Source organism: Neodiprion fabricii, chromosome 5 (assembly GCF_021155785.1).
Source record: "Neodiprion fabricii isolate iyNeoFabr1 chromosome 5, iyNeoFabr1.1, whole genome shotgun sequence".
Taxonomy (NCBI): domain Eukaryota; kingdom Metazoa; phylum Arthropoda; class Insecta; order Hymenoptera; family Diprionidae; genus Neodiprion; species Neodiprion fabricii.
This window is the reverse complement of record NC_060243.1, coordinates 31379415-31405443: the sequence shown is the minus strand read 5'-3', so window position 1 is coordinate 31405443 and position 26029 is coordinate 31379415. Positions and strand designations below refer to the sequence as shown.

Below are 26029 nucleotides of genomic sequence, written 5' to 3'. Positions count from 1 at the left end.
CCTACCTAACCTAACCATACTCGCGTCTAGTCTATACATGTTCATACGTAATGTACATATAACATACACACACAAACTATCGATCGTCGCATTTATTACATTATTATATCTATATATCGACTAAATTATTCATATACGTATGTTATATACCGCATGTATTTACCTATATATAAGGTACAGTAATGTTCATTATAAATGCCCTGAGCTTCCGGCTAACTTGTTTGCTTTCCGAAACAAAATGCGAGTCGCGATTCTATACGAATTTTCTGACAATGACTGTCGAGGTAGCCGACGTGGGAGATTGGGAGGCATATAATTCATATAGAATCGAACTCGTATTTTGTTTCGAACCGCAAACAAGTTAGACGAAAGCCCGCGGTATTGTTGAAAATTATTGTACACGCCTCGAATGAGCTACGAATAAACCTCGACGCAACTAGGTACATTATCATCATTATTATTACGTCGTAGAAAATATATTTACCCACATTATGTCACACGAATTCGTCATTGTTTAACTTACTTTCTATCTTCTTTTCATCTATCTATGAATATAATAATAATAATGATAATAACAACAACAACAACAACAACAACAACAACAACTCTCAAAAACTATCCTGCCGCACGTCTATTTCATGTATACTCATTTTGGTGTCCCGACAAAAAAACGATCCGGGCCAATTTAAAAATTTGGGGGGGGAGGGAGGGAAGAGGGGGATTAAGAGAGGGTCGCCGAACGTCGACCCCTGCCAGCCGGCCTTTAAAGGGCTCCCCAGGCACTAGGAGCCCCCCTAGGCTTGGCTAACTCGTCGACGAAGCCCGGAGGGGTCAGCGCCCCTCACCCCCCCTCTTTTATCCATCTGCCATCGCAGACTTTGATATATACATCAGCTGCATACACGGGGTAATCATTTTCATTCTACGATACTTATATAACACGTACACACACACACTCTCGCGCGCGCATACGCGAAGGATACCGTGTACGATACGTATGTACATACGATGCGGAGATGGGTTCGAATGCGGGGGGATATGATGATTCGAAATGCGTGGATAAAGAAACAAAAAAAAAAAAAAAATTTCAAAAAATATTTCCGCACATTCTTTTCTTCTCATTCCCAGTGGTGATGAAAATTACAATTTCTCCACCTTTTTACCCCGTCTTTGATGATGTTGCGGACACTGATCGCGACGCATCACTGACGTCTATATATATATATATATATATATATATAGGTGTGTGTATATGACTGTACGTCACTTCTTTTCCTTCCACCCTCCCGCCACACGCAGTGTTGTCAGTGCGAAGCACGCGTCATTCTTTGCATGACGTATACACATATGTATATGTACATCACACGTCATTCCCGTGTCCAATTTTTTTCCGTTAACCCCGTCGCCAAGCTTATTCCCCCCCCGGTCACCCCTTGATATCTGCATGATATTCTTTTCCCGTTTTCCATCTTTGTGTTGTACGGACGTACGAACGCGTTCTCTTTGTTTCATACTCGTTTCTGTTTTCTTTACAGTGTTTTTTTTTTTCATTTTTTCTATTATTTTTATTTTTTATTTTTCGTTTCACCAAAACTTTTCCCCATCTTTCTTTCCGCGTCGAAAGTTTTCACAGGCATCAGCTGCTAGTCTTCTATGCATATGTGTATAACGTATGTACGCTATATATGCATATGCAGCGAAAAAGGGGAAGGGACAGGGAAAGGAAAACCAGAGAAGGGCGACCCGACTTCCCCGGTGAAACAGCCCTCGTGGAATTTTTAATCGAGCCGATTACTTGCTGCCCTCGTGTTTCGCCGTTGTCTGCACGACTATAGTCGTATATAGGTATTGTTAAAACACGTGCGTATTAATCGTATGTTGCACATGTACGTACCCCACATACGCATGCGTAGAATTGCATGAGCGTTGTCTAACCGGACTACGTCACTTGAAGTTATTATACATTTTTCACCGACTATTTTTCAAAAATATCTCTCACGTTCATATGTTTTTTTTTTTCTACTTCTGGGTTCAAATTCAAGGTTGTCTTCACATTCACAGCATTTTCGAAAGACGTAAAGAAGCTCGCATTCGATCTAGCGTCCATGTTTCTTGTCTCACTTTACTAATTTTCTGTGTACATACGTGGATAAAAAATCTTCCAACTGCACGGTAAACTCGAGCATTGTATGCTTGCTGATTCTTGCAATGGGTGTAATTGTTCAATATTTCATTCTCGTTATCGAACAAATTACAAGCCTTGTCCGCAAAGTATAATATAAATACATTATTTCTTCTAATAACCAAGATTCCGTTGGATTGAAATAGCGCAACGAGTAGTACGGGTGGCATGGATGTCGGTTGAGAGGCGGGTGCGTCAGTGTGTTAACACATGCCTGTGTATACCCAAGAATAAGAAGCACGCAATATCTATTTTGCGCATTTTCCAGGAAACGGACCCGACGCCACCAACGTACTACGCTATATACGTATATGCAGGCCGCCAGCCCCTCGCTTTATAACACCACACGTGTAATCCAGACATATAAGTGTTACTCGTCAAGAGTTACGTGTACTGTACGTATTAACGTATTTCAGGTATTATTCTACACCGTTGGAGCAGTGAACTACGTGTGTGTGTGTCTGTGTGTGTAACGAAGGACGAAAAACACCGGCTACCAACCTTCGAAGAAGAGACACAACTACAGGTATGTATGTACATACTCTCTCATTGTTAGAATTTAGGGTATATGTTCATCGATCTTCTACCCTCAGGACTGAGAACAAGACTAGAAATAAGTTACACGTAGTTTTCTCTCTCTCTCTCTGCCTGTAACGCGGTACGACGAACGACCATCGACGACCTTCGCTGATAAACAACAAACACAACAGTCTTATTACAAGTGAAACACATATAGGGTTCGGGTGTAACGACGGGTAAGTATCCAACCAAGGTGAGAAGTCACGGGTGTAAATGAAGATGCGAGAGTATACGAGGTGTTGTTTTTTTTTCTTTTGGTTTTGTTTTTCTTCGAGCACGGAAAAAAGAAAGTAAAGAAAGAGAAGAAACTCGACCAAGAGGGGAGTATAAACAGTAACTATACCTATGATAAGGGTATTTGTTTTGACTGTTTGGCTTACGTTAGTCGCGCCCTACGTTATCATACATCGAAAAAAAACCTTGCACCGGATAAGAAAGAATTGAATCTATCATAAACTAATTATTCGAGTACATATGAGGACGAAGAGTAGAACCGAATGTTATCAAAGAACAACGATGTTGAGAATTTTAAGTAACCCAACAACCCCGTGCAAAGTGTGTGACTAGACCGAAAACTCGACAAAATGTCGCACGCGAGGGTAATAACGAAGGTGGTAAGGAGAAAAAAAGAAAAAAAGACTAATTCCAATGTACAATTAGGGTGCGGAGTGAAGAAAGAAGGAAAGAGTGCAGAGTGCAGTATTTCACGCGCGTTTCCTGTAACGTAGATACGATCTTCCGCTGTGACCAGGTGGCCATGGCGACGGGGATCACGAAAATCGCGTGGCGCCCACCGCCGGATCAATACGGGCCTCACCCGATCCGCCCCTTCCGCCCCTGCTGACGACGCGACGACGACGACGACGAAGTCGCTGATATACGTATATCCGTCGAGGTGCACGTAGATGCGAACGTAAAACGAGCGAGCGGCCTACCCCCTAGGCGCGGAGCGCAGAGTGAGAGCGGCGAGGTTCACGGCTAACGCGCCGTTTCGTCGAGGATATGAACTATGCGCGATAGTATAGATGGGCGCACGCATACAGGAGAGAGACAGACGGCACCACCCCGCGTTTCCCGCACGCAGCGCAGCAACGTGCAGCAGCAAAGCAGCGTCGCGGGGACGTTAGCCCGTGCCTGGGGTGCCGCCGCACGTGCCTGTCTACGTCCCTCTCTCTCGTACTCTTTTGCATCGCATACGGCATGTAGCGGGGGGATTTCCCCGGACGATTTCGAGCCTTCTCTCTATTTTTTTTTCTCCATTTGTTGTGTGTACATGGAAGGGTACGCGCTAGCCGGCCCAAGAGACCCGGGACGCTGCAACTATCTAGCTTACCTTCTTGACGTTAGTCTGTATGTATGGAATGCACTTGTGTAGCAGCCTCGCCGGTTGATCCTGTCTACCACAGCTTTTCTCCAACTGCTTACGGCACTGTGCTTTTTATTTCCACGATTTACTAATTGTTTTATTATTTTTTGTTTACAGTGTACTTTGGGGTTTAACTTTTTTTTTTTTTTTATTGATTCGCTTAAATATTATTTACAGGTTGCGAGTCTAATATACACATATATATATGTATATGTATTATGTGTGATTTAATTTAATACGCGCGCGGCTTTTTGTTTATTTTTGACTGACTAATATTTTACGGCGGTAGGTAGAGTTGTAATAATAATAATAATAATAGTAGAAGTAATATTTAAATGGTGGTAGTATAACAACAGTATACTACGTCCTTGCACCACCACCCGAAATAAAATTGAAAATCAATGGTAATGAAAAATAATAGTAATAATAATAATAATAGTAACAACAGCGATTTTCACCCGTGATCAGCATTTATGATTCAACATCGGCACGTTCGTCAATCACTATGTACTGCGTCGGGGTGGTGGTGGATTGCAGGTATCATCCATAGATAACATGTGAATGAAGGTAATATCAAAAGATTTTTTTTTACAGTTTGTACGATATAGGTGTACAAACAATTCGATATATTATTTGTATCTATATGTATATATATATATATTTTTTTTCAGTAAACGATGATTACTACTTTCTTGTTTGTGTTACACTATACAAGTGTATAATCTATTATACGTATAAATATATGTGTAAATTACAAGTGTGTGTATGTATTTATTATTTAACGACGAATTCTTTTTTTTGGCTCTCAAAACTCTCTCGTGACGAATATTACATGTATATTATAGTCGTCGAACTGTGTTTACACGTTCTGGTTAAGCGCGTGTATTTATTCTTGTATTAAATATGGTTTAAATACTTTATTTATTATTCCCGACTGCAGGCAATACAAAACGATGGTTTTACAGTATCAGATCTCCGTCTCCAGCCTGAATAATAATATCAGCGCCTCGCTCGGCTATCCCGGCGTTAAGAACGCGCTAAAGAAAAAACCGATATGCAACTATACTAAAGGGAAAGAAATAACCGCGACACGTAACGGGCGGAAGCTGCCTGGATACTAGCTGCCAGCTACGCTGCTCGCGTCGCCTGTCCCACCTCGCAAAACGCTCGCGAGAACTTCGACAGGATTCGGGCATCTCCGGATTGATTCGCCGGCCGGCAACCACCCCGGCAATTCACCCCTCCTGCCCCCCCGCCACGCCGCCCGCGCGCCCGCCGACGTTCACGAGGCATGCCGTGCCCGCTGCGACGCGACACGGACTCGCGAACACATTCGTAGGACGCTGCATTGCCGACGTAGATGTGATCTCGGCATCGTAAACGCAAAACTACGACATGATATTGTCCCTTCGATGCCATTCGCTTAACGAACGTAATTTCGTTGTTAGTCGGTTTTATTATATTTTTAAAGAATGCAGTTTTGATGCGGGGGAAAAATGAGCGGTAGCAGCAAAAACCGAATTCTCGCACGGATTTCAACCCCATTTAGTTAGCATCGCCACCGGACGTAACCAACATATCACTGGCCAAGCCCTATCTGCTTTGCTCTTCTAGGTATGCCGAGTGGGCTTGGCTCTTACTTATTCTACCCTCTCTGACAACTTTTAGCCCCCCAGCGATCGAGCCACCCCTCCCGGCTTGGCTGCGGTACCATCTGTACGACTCGGTGCCTTTCAGGCAGTGTGGGTGTGTGCACCGCCGTTTTCATTCCCCGCGATATATTGGATGATACGACGACTCACTGTCGGGTAGAACTGTTTATCATCTTTTCGAATTCGTTTATTTTGAATTTGAAATAGGATCATCTTGTTCCGCGTATTTAAGCGCGAATGATTTTCGGGCGGCCGTTATCTTGCTATAAAAAGAAGCGGAAAATCGATTGGGATGAAAAAAATTAAGCACATTCGCAATGCTCAGTGATTCCATTCTTTCCCCGTTCCGACACCTTCATACACACGCCCGAAGTTGAGGAGATTACGACTGGCCAAGTTATACTCACGTGTTACGTTCGCATACCCCGGTATAAACATTGGCTATAAATAAACGAGGGAGTATTTTCTCATACGTTTCTCAACAATTTACTCGTCCGTTGTGTAATTATAGATCGCGACAAAGATCATATATAGTCCCTATAACCTTATATATACCCAGGAACGTTGGGTGCGGGGTTGGTAACTAACCCAAGTTAGATAGGCATCTATCTCTGCAGCAGTGTTCCACGATCGCGGAATATATTTAAAAAAGTGACTAGTGATTTATAACCTGTGACGTGGTCGGGGTGTGGAAGAGGTTTTTTTCGCAAGGGGAACACTCGAGGTTATAGTTTTTACGCTGCAGTTGGGGTTCGTAGTGATCGTAAATTCGATATTTGAATTTCCACTACCTGCAGTACTTATTATTCGTGTGCAGGCATGAACGCCTCTGTATAATGTACGAATTCGAACAACGGCCCGCGAGACCGCTAACTATCTCGACCGAAATTTATAAATACGTCGTCGTATAAATATGCTATAAATATAGATATATATATACCGTGCCAAAGCTCATGAAAGTTATAAAACCTGGAGACACCGCATTACCGACAATCTATGCTCCGCGGTTTATATACATATATCGATTTGAAACACCTCTGTAACATGCTGCATTATACGGTTCAAGTCGAACGGAAATCTGGATATCGAATGATCATAGTTGAGAGAATTTCCGATGATACCTGATCGTTTTGTGCACCAAGGCACAAGAGAGCATCGCGCCGACGAAAATTATTACCGAATCTCTATTAATAGCCCGCGACTAAAGTCACTTTTCCCTCCTGATTCAAAATTTCCGATTCCCACATGAAGTTTAAGTTTAAGTATACATGCAAGCATACTGATGGAACAGATGAACTATAAACGTTATATAGTTGTGTAACATCTTGGTTCTCTTCGTGTTCCTTTTATCAATGTATTTATTCCCCTCCCGTTATTACTATAGTTTCACCCGGTATATACAGAAAAGAATTACAACGAAGAATTCATGGTGCTATATACGAAAACTATTTATTCCGTTTTTACCTCCTTTTTCAATGCAACAGCAGAGGAATGCGTGCGACTGAGAGGGTATAAGACCACGTGCAAGCCGATTCACTTTCGGACCACACGTGCTCGGCATTCATTTTTTGACAGGAGTAAACCGCAGCCACGGACTTTCTTGAGTCGCAAATCAAGTTGCACTGCCAGATAGTTTCGACCATTCATTGTAACACTGTATACTGCGGCTACCTAAAGGGTTCATTTATCCTTGTCCCAACAATCAGGGGTAATCTTAGACTGTACGGCTTATTAGAAAACGATGTTACGTGAAACAGTGATTGGACGAAAAGGATCTCCAATTATCATGAAGAGAATATGGATAACAAATTTCAAACAACCGCAGAAGTAAGAGAATTAAACAGACTGCAGGTAGTAGTCAATTACCTGAACCCAAAGAACTAAGAAGACGTACGATATTAAGCTCACGACACACTTAAGCAGTGACACAAATAGTAGGGAGAACCGATCCGTCGGTCTGCACATAAAAGTGAGTCGTATCTATGCCATACCGATTACTCCTTGGTTTACGGTGTATCTTGTGAAAACAAGCCTACGCAGACTTCACGGTTCATCGACAATGCATTAGCGGCCCCCTTACGCAACTTGGTCTAATTTCGACTGGCTTTGCTTCCGCCTTTTCTGATCAGCGGCTTGGCTAGGGGGGGGGGGGGGGGGAGATAAGGGGGTTAAGTCAAGCAAGGGCAGCGTAACTCGTGAGTGCAAAAAGTGAAAAAATATGGCGATCGTGGCCGCGGCGGCGGCGGCGGCGGCGCGGCGCTCGGTTCCCGTTCCCGCCGGGACATCAACCATCGCTGCATATAACCATTGTCTGCGTGCTCGAGGGGTGAAGGAGGGGGGGGGGGGGGTGGGAGAGGGAGGGGTTCACCACCCCACTGTTACCACGCCACTGACAACATCCCCCGAGTCTCGACCCTATCCTTTTCTCGGGCTGTGCAGTGCCCGCTTCTCTGTCCCTCGGACGAAGGATAGGAGCAGCTCTGGCTGGCCTCTCGATGTGTGTGGGGGCAGCGCACGCGCGCCCTTCCATCCGGTTCACGATCAATACGAGCCGCCGGCGTTTTCTCTCGTTAGGAACTACTCCCTATTTCTGATGATATAGTACACTGTGCACCCCCCTTTTTCAGGGGAGGATGGGGGGGGGGGGGGGGGAGACGGGGGTTGATTTTTGACGCTTGGCAACGCACTGGCGTTAGAAAATTACGTCTGGTACCGTTCGGACAAAACCGGAGGTAACCGATAATAATGGAGTACATCGCTCGTGTTGGTAGTATAATTTGAATATGTGAACGAATCTTACACGAGATCTTGAATTCACAGTAAAATTCACTTCAGACGAACGAACGATTGCACGTTGTTTCTATTTTTAAGAAATTTTGTTTTATGCCAAATTGATTATTCGTTATATAGAAACCGCGCGAAACGGGGCGAAGTTTCGTGCGATTCAAGATGGCCACGGTTGTTCAAATCTTACAGTTTTGACCTGCAGATCTACAAATCTGATAACGTATCAATCTATAAGCGTAGACACTTTGCAGTCATTTGAAAATACCTAATGTATTTATATACGGAAGATACGCACGTGGCAAACTTGTATGCATCATAAATTAAACAAAAACATTCGATATTAACTATATATTATATGATTAATATCATAGACACAGAACACAAAGTAAAGGAACAAATTAACGTACCAGTAGTTAAAGTTGAAAATCAGTGGTTGAAGAATGATGTTTAGCGTAGTAGAACAGAACGTAGGTTTAATTGCTTTTTTTTTAATAGTTGTAACAGAGTAGGTAGTAAATCGTGTTACAGTGGTTTGTTACGGCGATAAAATGACTGGTCGTATTTAATTTGATAGTATTAACAAAAAGTTAACAATTTATCTAAATTGGCGCGTAATTTGAATAACACGAACAAGGTTTGTAAATTGTATAATGTTACCCGCGAGTAAAGGTTTAATCAATTAAACAGTTTTGCTACGATTTGCCCGGATCCCGGCTTCGAACAAGGATCAAAGTAACCCACTTTGATTTTTCAAAATATTTCCCGCCGATATTCTAATTCTCAGCTATCCAAACTATTCTAATATCAAATAACTGATGGTATCTAAAAGCGAGGATAAAATCTTATTACGGTTGAAAATATTTCTCAACGCGTGCAGCCGGCAATTCACGCGTTAACACGTGCGTGTATTATTGCGGCACTATCGTGCGTATATTTGCTAAAAGCCCGGTGTATTGTATGGATATATATTATTTCTTATCTAAAGGAAATGGCAATGAAAGATAGATAAAATTAATTCGACGCGGAATATGAACGAAGTGAAAAATATCCGCGATTCAAATTCTGTGGTGTAATTTTTTTAAACTTCTTCGGGCAATTGTTCGCGAAAAAGATATTACAGAGTCGAAAAGAAAATCGAAAAAGAGAGAGAGTTTTTTTTTGAATCAATGTATGTAATGAAAATATGTCTACACACAGTAATTATAATTGTAATGATGATGTAACTGAATTAGCGACAATTGGAATAAATACTTTATATACAAAATGTATAATTATAAGAACGAATATTTAATGAATTAAGATAAGTAAGATAATAATATTGCGGGTAACTGTGTCTACAACGCAATGCCTTGTGGTGCGGTAACTAAACTGACGAGTTGGCTGGGTTCGAGCTCCCACTCTGTACGAACTCCCGCTCCGATTGGCCAAGAATCGCCTCAGCCGCGCTCTTAGCGGCGGACGGACGAAGCGAGCCTTGCAGTTCATCGCCAGACCGCCGACGCATGGCCATCGCCTGGAGTCCCCGAGGGAGGAAGTCCGTGAAACGGCAAGGCTCTCGGCGCTCTCGAAGACCGGACGGCTTGGCGTTGAGCATGGTGGAGGTAGGGGTAGAGCTGCCGGCGATGGCTGGAGGGCGTTTTCTACTTCCTGAACTTTCCCGGGATTCTGGAGGAACCGTATGGGCGAGGTGAGCGCGGACGCCCCTCCAGGAAACGAATATTATTGAATTGTCGCGGGGATTCCCTGAGCCAAGAAATTCTCCTCAAGGTCGCTTAGCCACTTTCAGAGAATTGCTGGCCACCTGAATGGACAGAGACTCAACTGGAAGGCCCAAGGGTTCGAGGAATGATGAATTTTTATTCAGTGATTGTATCGATCGAATCACGCGAAAGTTGGAAATAAATATATATTGCCCAGACATGCAAACCGAGACTTTTTCAACCCCGCGGCGTAATTCGTTTTTAATATGGCGCTCGTTACGACTTTGTGCCTCATAATTACATCCATTGTTGGTATCAAATAGCAGAGGTGGTGGCCGATTGTGGATTCACACCTCGTCTACGGATTTTCGAATCGTTGCAGAAGATGGTCTCTGCGCCTGCACTGCAGTAGAGATTGCAAACGGGAGCCGTGGATGGGGCAGAGGCGGAGGCAGAGGCAGCCGTCCATGGGAGACGGCTGGGCACAAGCTCTTGGTAGCGAATATCGATTTCTGGGTTTGGTGCTCTCAGTCATTCATTCTCTCACGGGTTTTGCCCTCTCACTGTACCGCGACGGTGTCGCGTGCGCTTGCGCGTGTGCAGCCCTCGATGGAGGGGTAGCTGGTAACCTTAAGGCCATTGTACGATGGAGAAAACTCGTAACATGTATACAACTTTTCTTGTAAAAACTCGTATCGATAAAATACAATTGCTAACGAGGTTGAAACTCATTCGAGACACACTAGTTTCACCTTCACGCCTGGGAAATCCGAGCAGAACTCTGAATATCTTCACACAAAATGGCGTCGATGAAACGCCCTTTTAATTGACTTACATTTACGAATACCACGACTTTGAATTTCAAATTTACATTTATTCCCATTTCGACTTTTCAGTTCTTTATTTTCGCCACTACGCTTTCATAGCTGACGGTCCTTATACGCGACGGTGAACAAAATGGCGGCTACGCTGGGATTTATGTATACTTATACCGTTGAGCTTTTGACCTTATAGGATAACGAAGCGGTTGCACTGAAATAGATTTGTAACCAAGACTAACAGAGGAAATTACTTGATGTAATCAGCGTCTGCTCGAGTGAAATTAGTTCGTTGAATCATCTTTGTACCCGACGTAAAATTTCATGTGAATCGACAAGTGTTCGTAACTTGTAGCTTATATATACACTTGAATCAACGTGCTGTAGATTGATCAACACGCAATTAATTCTCTTCAACTGGGTTTACGTCTGGATTTGAAGGTCCCAACGATGAGACATTCGAATATGACATTGAAACGGGATAATAAACCGGTTTCTAAAACGCAATCACGTAATTTCCCGGCACTTAATCTCAGTCACATAATCGTGCTGCGCGAAAAGCCCCAACAACATTTCCCGCCGTAAAGCTTAAGCCAATTTGCACAGGCAAATCGAGAAGTCTTTGAACAGTTCTGAAGCAACACCTGTGAGGTTCAGAAGGGCAAATGACTTACGTTCGAGGCAGTCGTTCTCCATTCACAAAGTTATACGGCTCAGGAATAATCCAATAACGCTGTCGCTACTCGTTAGCTGATCGATAAAGTTCTTCAGCAGAACACCTAATGAGACAGTATGTAGTTGTAGTGATGGAAACGTCGCGAGTGAAATTGCTTGCAGACATGTTCTCTCTCAAGGAAATGCTTTGCATATTTGAATAAAAATTCTGAATCATAATACGTAGCTGGCTGATCCTTTTACTAAACCTTCGATGAATCAACCTCTCCAACCATTTTCGTGGCTATTCCGACTTAGATCCATGCATTCCCACGAATCGCTTGGCGCAATGACAACACCCCGTTTTCTCAACTCTAAAAGTCCTTGATTGCTGAGAGTACTATTGGAAAGACCAACCTACACATAGTTTAAATTGAGACAAAATATGTGAACCCTCTTTTTGTTAGATAGAATCCTTTGGCAGTTTTACTCCATTTCCTTCAAATATCCGCTGATCTCCATTTAATGTCAGTTAGTTCAGGATTATTATATGAATCCAAGAGTTGCAGAGAATACGATATTTAGACAGAGAATTCTCAAGAGGAAATAAAACCAACGGTATTATAACAGCAATTATTCTGGCTCTCCATTTCTTTCCAAGTATACAGTGTGCGTCTAGTAACGCAGCTTGGTGTTAAGTACTACGTATTAAAATTTACTCATCCGAATGTACTTAACATATCGAGTCCTCTGTGCCACATGGTGTTTGGAGAAAGATAAGCAAAACGTTTAGCATTGCATGTATCGCGTTTATCGATTCAACAAAACCAAGGAAACAGCCGCGGTATCCAAAAGTGTCTCCAACTACCAACTTCTGTAGGCTTCTCCACCGCAAATTTCAGTTGTCTAAAAGCCACAGTACCGTCAATATGTCGGAAGCTGATACAGGTATGTGCTGCTAACCGATTTTCAACTGCCACCTGATACCTCTTTTTTATTCACCTCTGACCTCTTGACGTGTGCGTGTTCGCACCGCTGAATGCAATCTTCCAAGTGTCCATCTACCTGATGTAAAACACGGCTTTACTCTGACTTTGGTCACGCGAGGCCTTATCAATATACACAACAGTTTCCACTGTGCAAAAGCAGGGCCTGCTCAAAGACTATCGAATCGTTAAACGTTTCGAGAATGGTTCAGAACATGACCTGCGGAAGTCGTACCATTGAATGGCCCATAATGACCCTGCACACAGTTATTCGTCTTTTTACGAAACGTCCACTTCGTGCGGCTTTTCATGAAATCTTATAAACCGCAAGCAGATCTTATCAGGCATCCTATCTTGAAAGCTCGTTGCAGAAATCATGCCACCACTGCTATAATTCCGGAGTGTTCCAAAGTCCGATAAAATTATTTGAATTAATCAAGAAAAGAAAAGCTTTGCACGTTGTAAATTCGTCGGCCCTGTAGCTCTCGTGTGTGGTATTACAATTTGATTAACCTTAGGCAAGGAATAGGTAATGGAAGTTAAGCTGGTGGGTTTTCGTGATCACGGAATTCCTTCAATGTCTAGCTCGTGTGTGAAAATAGAGTGTGGGTAACTGGCCGTGCAAAGTGACTTTTAGATTGGAAGCACGCAGGTATAATGCCGACTCGTTTCGGATCCCACCCTCGCTTTAGTTTCTCGCCAATCGTCTTCCGCACTATTAGCTTGTTTCTAGTTAGTAATCGTCAGTTAATCCCGTACCGATGGAGGGTCGAGATCCTCTTGAGCATACAAGCCTGTTTGGAAGAGCCGGTTGGAGTTTTTTTCCCCTATGATTTCCGTGACAATTTCTTTCCAACCTGTTTTTTACTAACATTTTCTTCTTGCTCTTTTAGATAGTGATGACAGCGATGCCGAAGGTGGTCTCGGTAATGTGAACAGGCTGATAATTCGACCGCCAGGCCACAGTGGAAAAGCCAAACGAGGACATCTCTGCTTCGATGCATCTTTTGAGACAGGAAATTTGGGGAGAGTCGATCTCATCTCAGAGTTCGAATACGACTTGTTTATACGTCCGGATACGTGCAGTCCACGTCTTCGACTCTGGTTCAATTTTACTGTAGACAACGTGAGGAGTGATCAAAGGGTGATATTCAACATAGTGAATATTTCAAAGTCCAAGAATCTCTTCAGCGTAGGAATGACACCACTGGTCAAGAGTTCCAGCAGACCGAAGTGGCAGCGAATACCAAAGAGGCAAGTGTTTTATTACAAGTCAGCGCAGCACCAGAATCATCATATCTTAAGCATAGCCTTCGCCTTCGACCGAGAGGATGACGTTTATCAGTTTGTACTGACCTATCCGTACTCTTACACACGCTACTTGAATCACCTGGAGAACCTTTGTACAAAGTGTACAAACGCCTCTGTCGTGAAAAGGGAAACTCTGACCTTGTCGATTCAGAAACGAAAAGTAGAACTTATATCCATAGCAACAGCTACCGAAAACCAGAGAAAAGTTGTTGCTATCATGGCCAGAGCACATCCCGGGGAATCCCCAGCGTCTTTCGTTTGCCAAGGGCTTCTGGACTTTCTTGTCAGCAATCATCCGATTGCAAGAGTTCTGAGAGACTACGTCGTCTTTAAGATCATCCCAATGTTAAACCCGGACGGAGTATTCCTTGGGAACTACAGGTGCGATACATGAAGTACTGTATATGTGCTCGCATTTCAATGTTGCCAACTATTTAAAAATCTCCAGATCCTCGGTGATGGGAATGGACCTGAACAGATCTTGGAACAGAATATCGGACTGGACTCATCCGAGTCTTGCGGCGACCCGAGGGGTACTGGAGAGTTTGGATAAAAATCCCATGGCACCTTTGGATCTCGTTCTTGATTTACACGCACACACTAATGCTACTGGGATTTTCGTCTATGGAAACACGTACGACGATGTTTACAGGTAAGTTTTCTGGTATCACTCAGATTGAGACCAAAACACCTAACCTTTGTACAAAAAACCTCTTCCAAATGACTGTAAATTAATTTATGGCTGCTAGCCTCGTAGGTACGAACGACACACGGTTCTCCCAAAACTGTTGGCCCAACACGCCGAAGACTACGAATCATCAAACACCATGTACAACCAGGATTCCGGTAAATCAGGCACCGCGCGACGTTACCTCTGCTCAATACTAAGCGACCGTGTGAACAGTTATACGATTCAAGTTTCAATGTATGGCTACTGCAGGAAGGGAAGTCCCGGAATTTTGCCCTATACAGAAGAAGGATGTATCCTTTTGGGCCGTTGGTTTAACCGGCATTGATATCCATTTGCACCAAGTGTTTCACGGGTAATTTACTCACTTGAACACGCCTCATAGCATCGTTTGGAGATCCTTAACTTTAATGATGGTCACATAACGGCAGACTACAGAGTAGGGCGCAATTTGGGCCGTGCTTTTCTCGAATACTACAAGCTGACCGGACTAATTCCCTCTGGATTACCTGATCAACCATCGAATAAACGCGGTCGTCAGTCCAGACAGAGACACCGTGTTCCCAGAGAGCCCCGTCCAAGGACTGCGAGGACTACGGCACCTTTACACCTCGCAAGCATCCACGAGTACGGTATTCGGTAGTTATAGATTGACGATTTTTCAGGAGACGGAAGCAACTGGTACCAAATCACCGGCATCCACATCAATTTCTTATTTACTTACGGAACGTTGAATATTATTATCTTATTTTATATTATAGTTGCCGAATTAAGTGATCCAGAGTATGGATTTTGGGGGGAGAGAGGGTAATAAAACGCAGGCTGCATGGGAATCGCACGAGGGTTGATTAGAGGCGTGATCGTCTAGGTGAGAATCGCGTGATGAGAAAGCCGATTAATCAATCGCAAGCGAATTGGGAATTATTGATCGGTTCATATACAACAGGTGGCTTTAACATCGAGAGTCAATCAGTTTGAAGAATCCTCAAGCTCATACGTGCCGTGATGACGTGAAAGCCGCGTTCTGCTTTGGCTGTCAGTTCTGCTCTCATAAGCGAATCATAGAGCCCCGCCTGTTTATCGGTTCGGTGAAAAATTTACTACGCTGTCAGTTCTAATCTCATACAGGTGCACGTGGTTACAAGTAGAACTCGACTCAACCAACCGTTCAATTCACGACTTTGACCATCTACCTATGTGCAAAGAGTTATTGTACGAGTCGGCAAACACGATGAAACGGTTTTCGAACCAGGATTAGTGGTTGAAGTTTGTTTGCAACAGTTCAATTTGTATTGGTTCCAGGCTTGATCAGATTGTGTCGAAAATGCTGAGAAACGATTTGACGGTTACGAGCAGGTTTTTATTAGATAAAACGAAAAATTCACTAGGGAATGATTGATATTCCCAAAGCTAGTCGCGGATAGCGAACCGCCGATTCAAAAAAAGTTCTTTCCGACTTGACTCAAACTCAAATCAATGTGTGTATAAGGGTGCGTTCCAATATTAGCTCTCATTGCTGTCAACGATTTTTTAGCTCTTTTGCCGTGCCTTTGTCCTAGGGAGTTTTTAGCGCTACCAGCTAATTTCGGAACGCACACCAAGAAGCTTCCGTGAATCGGCGGCTAGCTTCAGCATAGTGAAAAATCGAGCGCCTTGGATGTTCGAAGGTGAACCCCGACCGCGAACATAACCTATTACACTAATTTGGCGGTTACCTTTAAGCTATTTGGGAAATCGGGTAGAAGTTGGTCCTCGGGGTTAATTCCTCGACTCGTATTTACTGTTCAGGTATCTGCGCGAGGAGGTCGCTCAAGCGTTGTCCCGTACGCGGTACAGATCGATGAGTGGTACCAGGATGAACGCCGGCCCAGGAACGACGACGGGTGCAGGAGGGATGCCTCGCTATGCGAGATTTCGAAGCCCCGGGGCTCCAGTCGTCGGTTCTACTATCCCGCCGACAGAACCGCGACTAACTATCGTCGATTTCAACCAGCTAACTAGGGGTGGACTCGAGCTGGCCATGGGAAAGAACAAGTGTAAAATATCAAACCGCTCCCCGCAGCGGTACAGCAAACCACCGAGAAGATAGTCGCTGCGTGCGACTCCATTTTACCTACGCGATTCCGCGCGCTAAATTTATTATATCATGTATAAAGATTTTACGACACTTTCAGCATTGTTATACACCCTATATTCGCATTTCGCTCCTTTCGCATCAATCACGGTTAATGTTTATATGTACCTACAATGTACGTTTGTTAAAATGTTTAATACATTAATTTATATCTAAGACAACATCGAATTTTTTTTACACCTGTAATGAACTTACTGTTTACAAATGATTGTGTCATTTTTTCTATACCGTATTTGTGTATAATGTACCTATTATACACGTTATGATACGTATATATGGATGTAAAATTACCGTTATTATGTAAATAATTGTTGATCAATGTGAAATATGTACTATAATAACAAACAATCAGGTGACTTCTCCTCGATTATATTTTTCCTATTCTCAATTCTTCATTAATTTCCCTTCATTTATATCCTCGAATTAATTTTCAATCGGCCCCGTGATCATCTCAATCGGCAACACTATGCAATATTCAAAATTTAGAAAAAACTAGCACCAGAAAGTCACGCTATTCTCTACCCCTGCTATATCCTGGTTTTCATTACTCAATAGATGTATGTAATACGTATGGTACTTTGTTAATGCATGATGGTGTACAAATTGTCATATGAACATATTGACGTACGGATTAAGATTGAGGACCATGAAGAACGAATTTGATTGAGGAGAACTCGACGAAAACCAACAGCAACAGAAATAGAAAAAATATCGAATCACAATGTGTCGTGAAAATTGTAGGATCGATCGCGCGGCGGGATTGCGCGTTGGCAACGTTTTCGTTTTCTCTCTTTTACCATTTTACTGAAACACTTCTTCTCCATTTCGACACTTTTCTTGTCCCGTTAATAATTTCTTTACCGTGCGAACGTTTTCATTGTTTTCCCCCGATTCGTATGTATTGCATGCAGTACTACGATCGATGAAACATATATGTATAATATAACATGCGTCCGCGGCGAGGGTCTCAAGAAAACATGAGATTAAGATTCACAGGTGGCTATAAGTAGATACACGAAACGGAAAATCCGCTTTTCGAATTATTCTTACAAACACAGTGGAAAGGATTTTCATCTACTGTCCACCATTTTCACTGTTCTCTTATTTCACTGTCAATAACTAGTGAACTAACTAAACGAGACTATAAAGAAAATCGGCAATTCTGCATGAGAGGTCTAAAAAATAAAGTGAATCAAATACGGATTACGACTCAAGATCCTCGATCGTAAAGAACCATCGAAACGGGGATAAAAATAATATACGAAGATTGAGAGAAGAAAGTATACATCGAGAAGAAGAAAGAAAAATTTTACAAGTATAATATCAATAATAACGATGGTAATAATAGTAATAATAACAACAATAATGTAAAAGAAATAAATATTACTATACACATACCTGAGATGCGTTCGTAAAATTCAATCAACTCGAAGGAAGAATTGCACGCGTTTGTATATATATATTATACGTATATATATATATATATGTTTATCGCTATACAATTATATCTATATATAGCTATATGTATATATATATATATTACACACACATATATATATATATAGTATATATAGATGTATATACTGTGATATTAATATATATCTATATATATATATATATATATCTACTATTATACGACGACGCGAGTTTAATCAATTTGAATGAACAAATCAATTAATCAATCAATCGAATCAATCGAATCAATCTTGAACAGAACGGAACTAAAATGAAAGAAATGAAACTAGCGAAAGAAGGAGCAGACAAGCGGGGCCGTCAGCTTCTACCCCTGGACTTGACAGAACTATTTGCCAGGCTGGAGCGGCGCCCCCCGATTTTTCTCTTCCCTTTTTGTCGCCGCTCGGAATAATTCGGCTCGGTTCGGAACCGGTCGGTGGTTGCTCGAGGACCCCTAGCCGGGAATAGGGCGGTGGTCATTGAACCAAGTATATAGACGATATCTGCGTAGTCGGTGTGCGCGATAGAATCACCCTAAAACCCCGACTTACCCCTATTTTCACCTCCCCCCGAAACCTCCGTCGCGTCTATCCTCGCCTTCGCCGAGCTGCCGCCGCTGCTGCACCGAGTGTAATTCAAGGGGTAGGTGGGTATAAAGCTTTGGGGGGACGCTATAATATTGCAGAATCGAATTTTCGGGATAACTCCGTTGGTGAATTTTTTTAATCAAACCCCTTTTCATCGTATTCTGTTCATTAACGTTCTATTCAAATTCGAAAAAACAATTTTAAGGATGAAAAATTAATACACCTTTAATGCGTTAATTCTTTGTGCCAATTTATCTGAAAAAATAACTTACAGTTAGCGATGAATATTAACGTTATATGCTGGGAGAAAATATTTTCAAGGGGTGTTATACGGCTGCAAAATCTATATTCAGGAACGATCGGTGAATATCCGTAATAAATATACTTACAGAGCTCGATATAAAACGCGAAAATACATTGGGAACTATTATTCAAATCCGAGGATATCGATATTAGGCAGTATACATGCAGTTACCTGTATTTCAATGAGCGACGCCATAAAAATCATAGAAAATGAATTTTTTTTATCCGGAAATCGGTGTCAGTTTGCACACTACGTGATATTTCCAATGTTCGCTTTTATTCTTGATTCATGATATCGTCCATATAATTGCAATTGTAGTTTGTTCTTTTCGGTGACTTTTTTATTTAACATTGAAAATCAATTGCCGCCATTCTCGATAACTGGCTGAGCACTTGCCGGACGAACTGTGGAATGAGTTTAAACAGAACAAAAGAAAAACGTTAGTCTTCACGTTTCTAGTGATATTTTTGGTTATTTTTTGTCACGGCCAAGTTGCCACAATACTTACTTGTACAAGCTTGCGGTTGGAACTTGATGTCGTCGACGGCAAATCCTCCATTACTTGCACTGCCTTCGAGTACCAATCTGTAGGGTGAACGATTTTCAACGGTAACTTGAGCGGCCGTCCAAACTGGGCGAGGATTGTTGAATCCTTTGGCAGTAAGCGACCAGAGCTGAAAATTGTCGGGAAAACTAGAAGTGAGTAAATTTTATAGTCTGTATAAATGATCCGCTCTTTCATTTACACGAACGATTATTGTTTTGCTAACGATTCGCAGTTATGATAAAAGAAGGAGAAAGTATTTCACGTGTATTATGCGAAATTTGGCATGAAATAAAAGAGCATCATGAAATGAATACCGGCTCTTTCCCGTTGTATCCGTTTCCGCTGCCATTTCCGTTCCCGTTTTCATCTCCGTTCTCGTCAACGGGCATCCTGATAACGCGTAGGGTGGTGGATTCCTCGACGCCAAAAGCGGCGAACCAGAATGTGAAACAAATAGTTTCCTGTTCGGTGGTTGGATTAATAACCGGTGAACGCAGCCGAACCTCGGTAAATTTTTTATTGGTGGTAAATATATCGAAGAATACAAAATCTCCGGTAGCTCCGAAGGTCTTGTCCAAGAGCTGGGCAGGCCGATGAGTGACAAAAGCCCGCTGCCAAGATACGGCCCTATCGTTACCCGAGGAAGTGATATTCTCCCAGCCGCAAAGCCCTCTCTCAAAACTGCAGTCTTCCCCCATGACAGCAGCGCTTGCAGGAATAACTATGAAGAGCGGAAGTTTCATAGGTGATTCAAGTTCTAGGCTGATACGAGTCGAGAAATCTTTACGTACCTGTGCATCCTCCGACATAGAACGCGATGTCGTCGACAGCCATGCTGCCACTGGCTCTGTTGGGTCCCCAAGTCCCCTCAATTATTATGTTGAAATTCTTTTTCTCCTCTATTCTGGCCTGAGCGTAACTCCAAGTCGGTCCCTGGTTGTTGTAAAGTTGCCAGATCGGCCTGGACTCGGACGATGCATCGCCGACCGCCTGAACAGAGACTCTGAGCACACCTGAAATGCAACCATGGAGTAGCAACAGTCAGTAAGATCACGTTCATCCCATAACCAAGTCCACAAGTTTCACAAACCTAAGCTGGGCCCGGTGGAGTCGATGAATGACTCGAACATGAAGTACCAGAACGTGATGCACAACGGATCCTCCGACCCCTTCATCTCCCTGCTGACAAGCTGAGCCGTTCCTCCACCCCCGCTTCGAGATCCTCCTCTGGACCTTCCGAGGCCCAAGAAGAACTCGTTGCGTCTGCTGACGGTGTGTCCATTGCTGTAAGGCTTGCGCTGGTTCCTGGGACTCAGGACCTGGGTGGAGACCCTTTCCCACTCTACCCTGTCCGGATCACGTGAGTTTATCCAGTCGCATTCGTCGACCTCGAAGGTACAGTCGCGAATGCTGGGTGCAGCGACCTGGGGTGATACTAAAAAAGAAACGACCGCTCATCACCGCTCTGTTGGGGGATTATAGTGGCCGCGATTTCTCACCTGGACATGCTCCAGGTGTGAAGGCAACGTCGTCGATCGCGATGTCGCCCATTGCTGTGTTGCCTACCGAGGCCTCGAACATTATTTGATACTCGTCGAGCGAGCTGATCGTAACCTCTGACATGAACCAGGCGTTTCCGGCGTTCCCGCTCAGCCCCCAGACTTCCTCAAGGTGGGCATCCAGGCTCCGGAAGTGCCGGACGAAGACCTTCAGGTACCCGATCCCGGAACCGAACATGTGAAACCAGAAGTGCAAGCAGCTCGGAGTGTCGGGAGATGTCGCAGGGAAACTTGTGCTCAGGAGCTTTGCCTTGTCACCAGGCTTCCGGGGAAAACTTGAGTCAATGTACGCGTAGCCACCGGCCGTTGCTCTGTCGCTTGAACTGTCCATTGCCGGTCCAGTCGTCGGGTTAGCACTACCTCGACTCTGAGCCAGTTACCAAAAACTTCAAGGTAATGAATTTCGGTCTCCATAAAAATTCCCTGCGGTCACAGTTTATAATACTTACAATTGTCCAGTCGAAATCATCTTCGGGATCGTTACTCCAGTCGCAAAAACCACCCGCGAAATTGCAGAACCCCACGCACGATGTTCCCGGCTGCAACTCTATGTCGTCGATAGCTATATAGCCGCGGTAAAGTCTGGACGGATCGCCAGTGTCGACTGGAACACCTTCGATCACGATCTGGAAGAACGAAATTGGACGAACATGGCTTATCTCTTTAAATTCCAACGGTGTTTCTGTAAATATTTTGCTCACCGAATGGATGTTCGGAAATGTGTAGAGGATGCGAGCCTGTTGCCAGACTCCTAGAGTGTAATAAAGCGCATGCCAGAGGACCCTCTCTTCAGCTAGGCTAGTTGGTTGCTGTCTTGGTGGGACGACGATGGTGGAGTTGTCATCGTCCTGATCGGTTTCAGTGTCCCTCGTTTCCTTCTTGAAGGAATAGGGATCGAAACCCATGTGGAGCAGGACCCTCAGTCCAGCAGAACTGAGACCATCCATGGCGTACTTGAATGTGAAACAAGTCCCAGCTACTCCTGTGCTGCTCAGTTGCGGGCTGTGAAGAAGACCACCAGGACTTCGGGGCTTCAAGTCCTTCGCGGGGGTTTGCGAGGTTTCGAGAAAGGCGTAACCGCCTTCCATGCTGCCCCCCAAGGACGCGTCGACCGGTGGACCACCGAGCCAGTTGGTCCCAAGTCCCGTTCCACCATTCCATTGCAAAGCGCCGTCCCCATTCTGCCATTCGCACAGCGTTGGTCCGATGCTTGATCCAAATTCACAAAAGACTTCGTCGGTAGACGCAGTCACTGGAGGAGGATCTGTCACCAGCGGATACCTTGAAAGTTTAAATAGAGAGAAACAATGAAACTCGAAATGCATTTATTTTGCAGTGTCAATCTGCAGCATCTCACCTTTGTGTGGAAGGATTCCTTTGGGCAAGAGTCGTGGGATTTGAATTCTTGCGAGGCGTTGAGAACTGGGTCGTTGTCTGATAACCCCGGCCCGGAATATCCTGAGGTCTGATGGAACTTGGCCACTGTTTTGGTTCTATGTGTTCGACTTCGTCCAGAGGTTCTCGGGCTCGGTCGCGCTTCTCGGGAACCAACTGGTTCACCGGAATTCTAGGGATGACGGGATCAATCGTGCCCAGCGGGGGCTGAATAGGAATGACTTCGCTGTCCGGTCCCACACTTTCAACTTCTTCAGCCTGCGTCGTTTCCATCCAGTTTGGAGTCGATTTTTCGACGGGCGATTCGCCATCGGAACCGACAAGATCCACCTGCTCACCCAGTATCAATTCCCTACCAGCAGCTGGGTACCAATCTGCGGTGAGAACTCTCGAGAAGCAGGAGATCAGAAGTAACAGTCTCATCGTTAATTCGTTTGTTTAATTAAATCTTTTAATATCAATTTGCATTAGAGAACGAAATAACACTGATTTGTTTTAGCGATGGCCAATTCGTCATATTTGAGACAATTGATCGTCACCGCATGCCTGAAATATTCACAAACGAATGTGACTCTACACTTGATTTTAATTATGCAACTTGGTCCAACTACTGCTATTACTCTATCAGAAACTTTTTAGAAAGCCACAGCCAAGCACACCGGGCTGAGATACGACTTGGACGGAGCGCTGATACCCAATGAAAAGTATATAATGGTGTAAAATCGTGTGTTATCGAACCTATGTGGTTATCCGGTCTTCACTTCCGGCCGTCATGCATCGTCCCCCCGTAACGTTCGGGTCCGATACTCGCATGCTGGATAGACAATAGATCACCGCACGCATTGTTCGGAGGGATAGTCGCATACCTATTCCACTCATGGTTCCATAATGCGAGGTGCGAGCATCGTCCGCGTGGAGGTTTAATTCCGTAACAAATTTCCCTGGGATTTTCTACTCCGCGTGAAGAGGACCCAAGGTTCAAATCTGTAACGGTACTAACTATGCATTTCCTGTAACGGTAACAAACGTACCGCTTATTATGGCAGTGATATTATATGGAATAATTTTTGTTCACTGATGCCATTTGGCTAATTGGGACATCGATTTTCGAATTTTTTTTTCACATTGAGCTAGAACAAGGTATACTGAATGCTACGCTCGCCTACTTAGCAACGAGTTTGTATCCGGCTTTGCGGAATTCTGTATTGTTCGTGAAACAAAAGCTTCAGTGATATCAGCACAGAATAATTAATCAATTGCTACAATACAGTGTGCTGAAAATGGCATACGGGTGCGAATAGTTTTTTTTTTTATTTTTTCTGTCGATTTTCGTCTGTTAAACTCTTTTGAAACTATGATTAAACGAATTCCGTATAATGAAGAATCTCTAATGAATGGTTCCCATATTTATTTATTCATTAATTATCGATTGTTCATTTTTGTTTTGTATGATAAAAGAATAGCACCTCAAATTTGTATCTTTGGTGCACTTATTTAAAACTAATCTTTTACAGATATAACACATTTCAAGTTTTAAATTTTCTGGAATTTTTGCAAATATTTTGTAAACGGGTTTATTTCGTTCAAATTTTGTGATGCTCCATGATGTTGAAACTTGTTTGAAACTGCGATACGTCCGATATTAAGATGAACACGAATCATATACGGGACCAAGTAAGGGCACAGAAGAAGCTGTTCTATTTTGGGGCGATATGCTGGGTTACTTCGCAGCATTTTTGATACCAAATTCACAACTTCAGGCGAAGTGTTTGCTTCTATGGGTCGAATCCTGGAGCTACAGACAGCCTCAACCAAGTCTTTAAGGTTCTGAAATGAATAAAACAGAAAACTAATATAAATTCGATAAGTGTTAGCAGAATAAATGATTTTCGATGAAAGATAAAAATGTTCTTTGAAAATTCAGAGAATTTTTGAATCTGAACAACATAAATTTAAGATGTACCTTGGCTTGAAATGGAAGTTCGTTGGTAACCATCTGGTACAGAATAGCACCCATGCTCCAAATATCGCATTTGAAATCGCAGGGTTGTCCTCGTAGCATTTCCGGAGCCATGAAGTAATAGGATCCCGCAAGAGTGGCTGATCGTAAAGTTCTGTAATGAAATACGGCGACATAAAAAAGAAATCACTGCTGAACAGATTAAACCACAGCTGACAACAATTGATCACACGAATAGCTGAATTTCCAAAGCCACATTTTGAGTTCCTAGACTGTCGTTAAAGGTAGAATTGTGACCAAACAATTCTTGCCATCGTCTTGTTTGGCGTGGATTGCCTCTCGATAACTGACGAGTATCAAAGACGAGAGTATAGTCGAAATAGAATCGGAAGCGTGTACATTAACGACAGCCATGTTTGTTTTATTTTATCTGATAATCAACTGCACGAAACTACTACCCTTGCATACTGCTGGATACTCCAAAGTCTCCTATCTTCACAATATCACCCAGGTGACCAGTTAGCATGATATTTTCCGGCTTTAGATCCCGATGTAGAATTTTTTGCGAATGAATGTGATGAACGCCCAAAGTTACTTGCGAAAATAGGTAAAGAGCGTCCTGTAAAAAGGAGTATTGTAAGCAGAAGGAAAGTGCGACAGCACGTCTCAATTTGTGTAGGCACCTCGTTTTTCAATGGGTTTTGTCGCCTCTCCAAAAGATCCTTCAGCGTACCACGACTAGCATATTCCATCCGAATGTAAATACGACTTCCCTCAATCCAGGCGTCGTGATACGCAATTATATTCGGGTGTCTCATTTTTCGTAAACAGTGAATTTCGCCGAGGGCCATCTATTCGGATACAAACTATGAATATCTTGTAACAGAAAATAATCGCGAAGAAAAAATGTGTGTAAACAGTTATGATAACTTCGTATGACGTTTTCGCCTTTTGGCTGACATCCTGCTCCTTGATTACAAAAGTTTTTCTATCCTTCCGTTTTCTAACCAGATGAACTTTTCTGAAATGAAGACAAGAAAGAGTGTACGAGGAAATCAAAGACTATTTAGCATCAATTAGTACCGGCCGTGCATAATTATCTTCGTAACGAATTACTTACCCAAATGATCCACTGCCCAGCACAGCTTCAAATTTATAATCAGTTGTTCTTGCAGACATTTCAGAACACCGTATTTTTGCACCTAAATTATTTGTATCGCCTTATTTTTGTACACACAGTACAAATACGTTATCCACAATCACAGCTAAGACTATCCTTTGCGGAATGTTTACAAACTCTACAAACTCACCGCGACACTTTCTGCTCGACTAATCCTCGGATTCTATTGAAAGCGGATGAAGATG

General features: G+C 43.2%; 4 protein-coding genes across 21 annotated transcripts in view; 1 reads left to right on the top strand and 3 right to left on the bottom strand.

Moving 5' to 3' along the window:
* LOC124183727 (ELAV-like protein 2) overlaps positions 1-18397 on the bottom strand; it is a 38709-nt gene extending 20312 nt beyond the window's left edge. For 2 of the 17 annotated variants that reach the window (XM_046572605.1, XM_046572612.1), the window contains exon 1: positions 8974-10004. The gene's annotated coding sequence lies outside the window, so the exon portion shown is untranslated. Of the gene's footprint in view, positions 1-4094; positions 5251-8973; positions 10069-18255 lie in introns of those variants that run through there. The other 15 variants (XM_046572609.1, XM_046572610.1, XM_046572601.1 and 12 more) reach the window with 14 other exon arrangements.
* Positions 3492-23414, bottom strand: LOC124183724 (MAM and LDL-receptor class A domain-containing protein 1-like). Of its 2 annotated transcripts, XM_046572597.1 has the most exons (10): positions 22667-23414; positions 22011-22590; positions 21759-21935; positions 21250-21676; positions 20841-21185; positions 20542-20763; positions 20065-20471; positions 19873-19877; positions 13711-13714; positions 3492-3502 (listed from the first exon to the last, which is right to left on the bottom strand). In XM_046572597.1, coding segments are annotated over exons 1-9 (2625 nt in total). In that variant the 5' UTR covers positions 23128-23414; the 3' UTR covers positions 3492-3502; positions 13711-13713. The 2 variants fall into 2 exon arrangements, with proteins under 2 accessions (XP_046428553.1, XP_046428552.1); XM_046572596.1 differs by lacking the exons at positions 3492-3502; positions 13711-13714 and adding an exon at positions 19458-19607 and having other exon boundaries at positions 19712-19877; positions 22667-23412.
* LOC124183725 (cytosolic carboxypeptidase 6) lies at positions 12605-17224 on the top strand. Its single transcript, XM_046572598.1, has 6 exons — positions 12605-12686; positions 13618-14416; positions 14484-14687; positions 14793-15016; positions 15155-15362; positions 16512-17224. The coding sequence occupies exons 1-6, from the start codon at positions 12668-12670 to the stop codon at positions 16810-16812; spliced, it is 1755 nt and encodes a 584-aa protein (XP_046428554.1). The 5' UTR covers positions 12605-12667; the 3' UTR covers positions 16813-17224.
* Positions 23415-24120: 706 nt separating the features above from the next.
* Positions 24121-26001, bottom strand: LOC124182096 (serine/threonine-protein kinase Nek8-like). Its single transcript, XM_046568907.1, has 6 exons — positions 25785-26001; positions 25595-25685; positions 25348-25515; positions 25123-25283; positions 24668-24818; positions 24121-24531 (listed from the first exon to the last, which is right to left on the bottom strand). Exons 1-6 carry the CDS (start codon positions 25841-25843, stop codon positions 24238-24240), a joined length of 924 nt encoding a protein of 307 aa, XP_046424863.1. The 5' UTR covers positions 25844-26001; the 3' UTR covers positions 24121-24237.
* Positions 26002-26029: the final 28 nt, after the last annotated feature.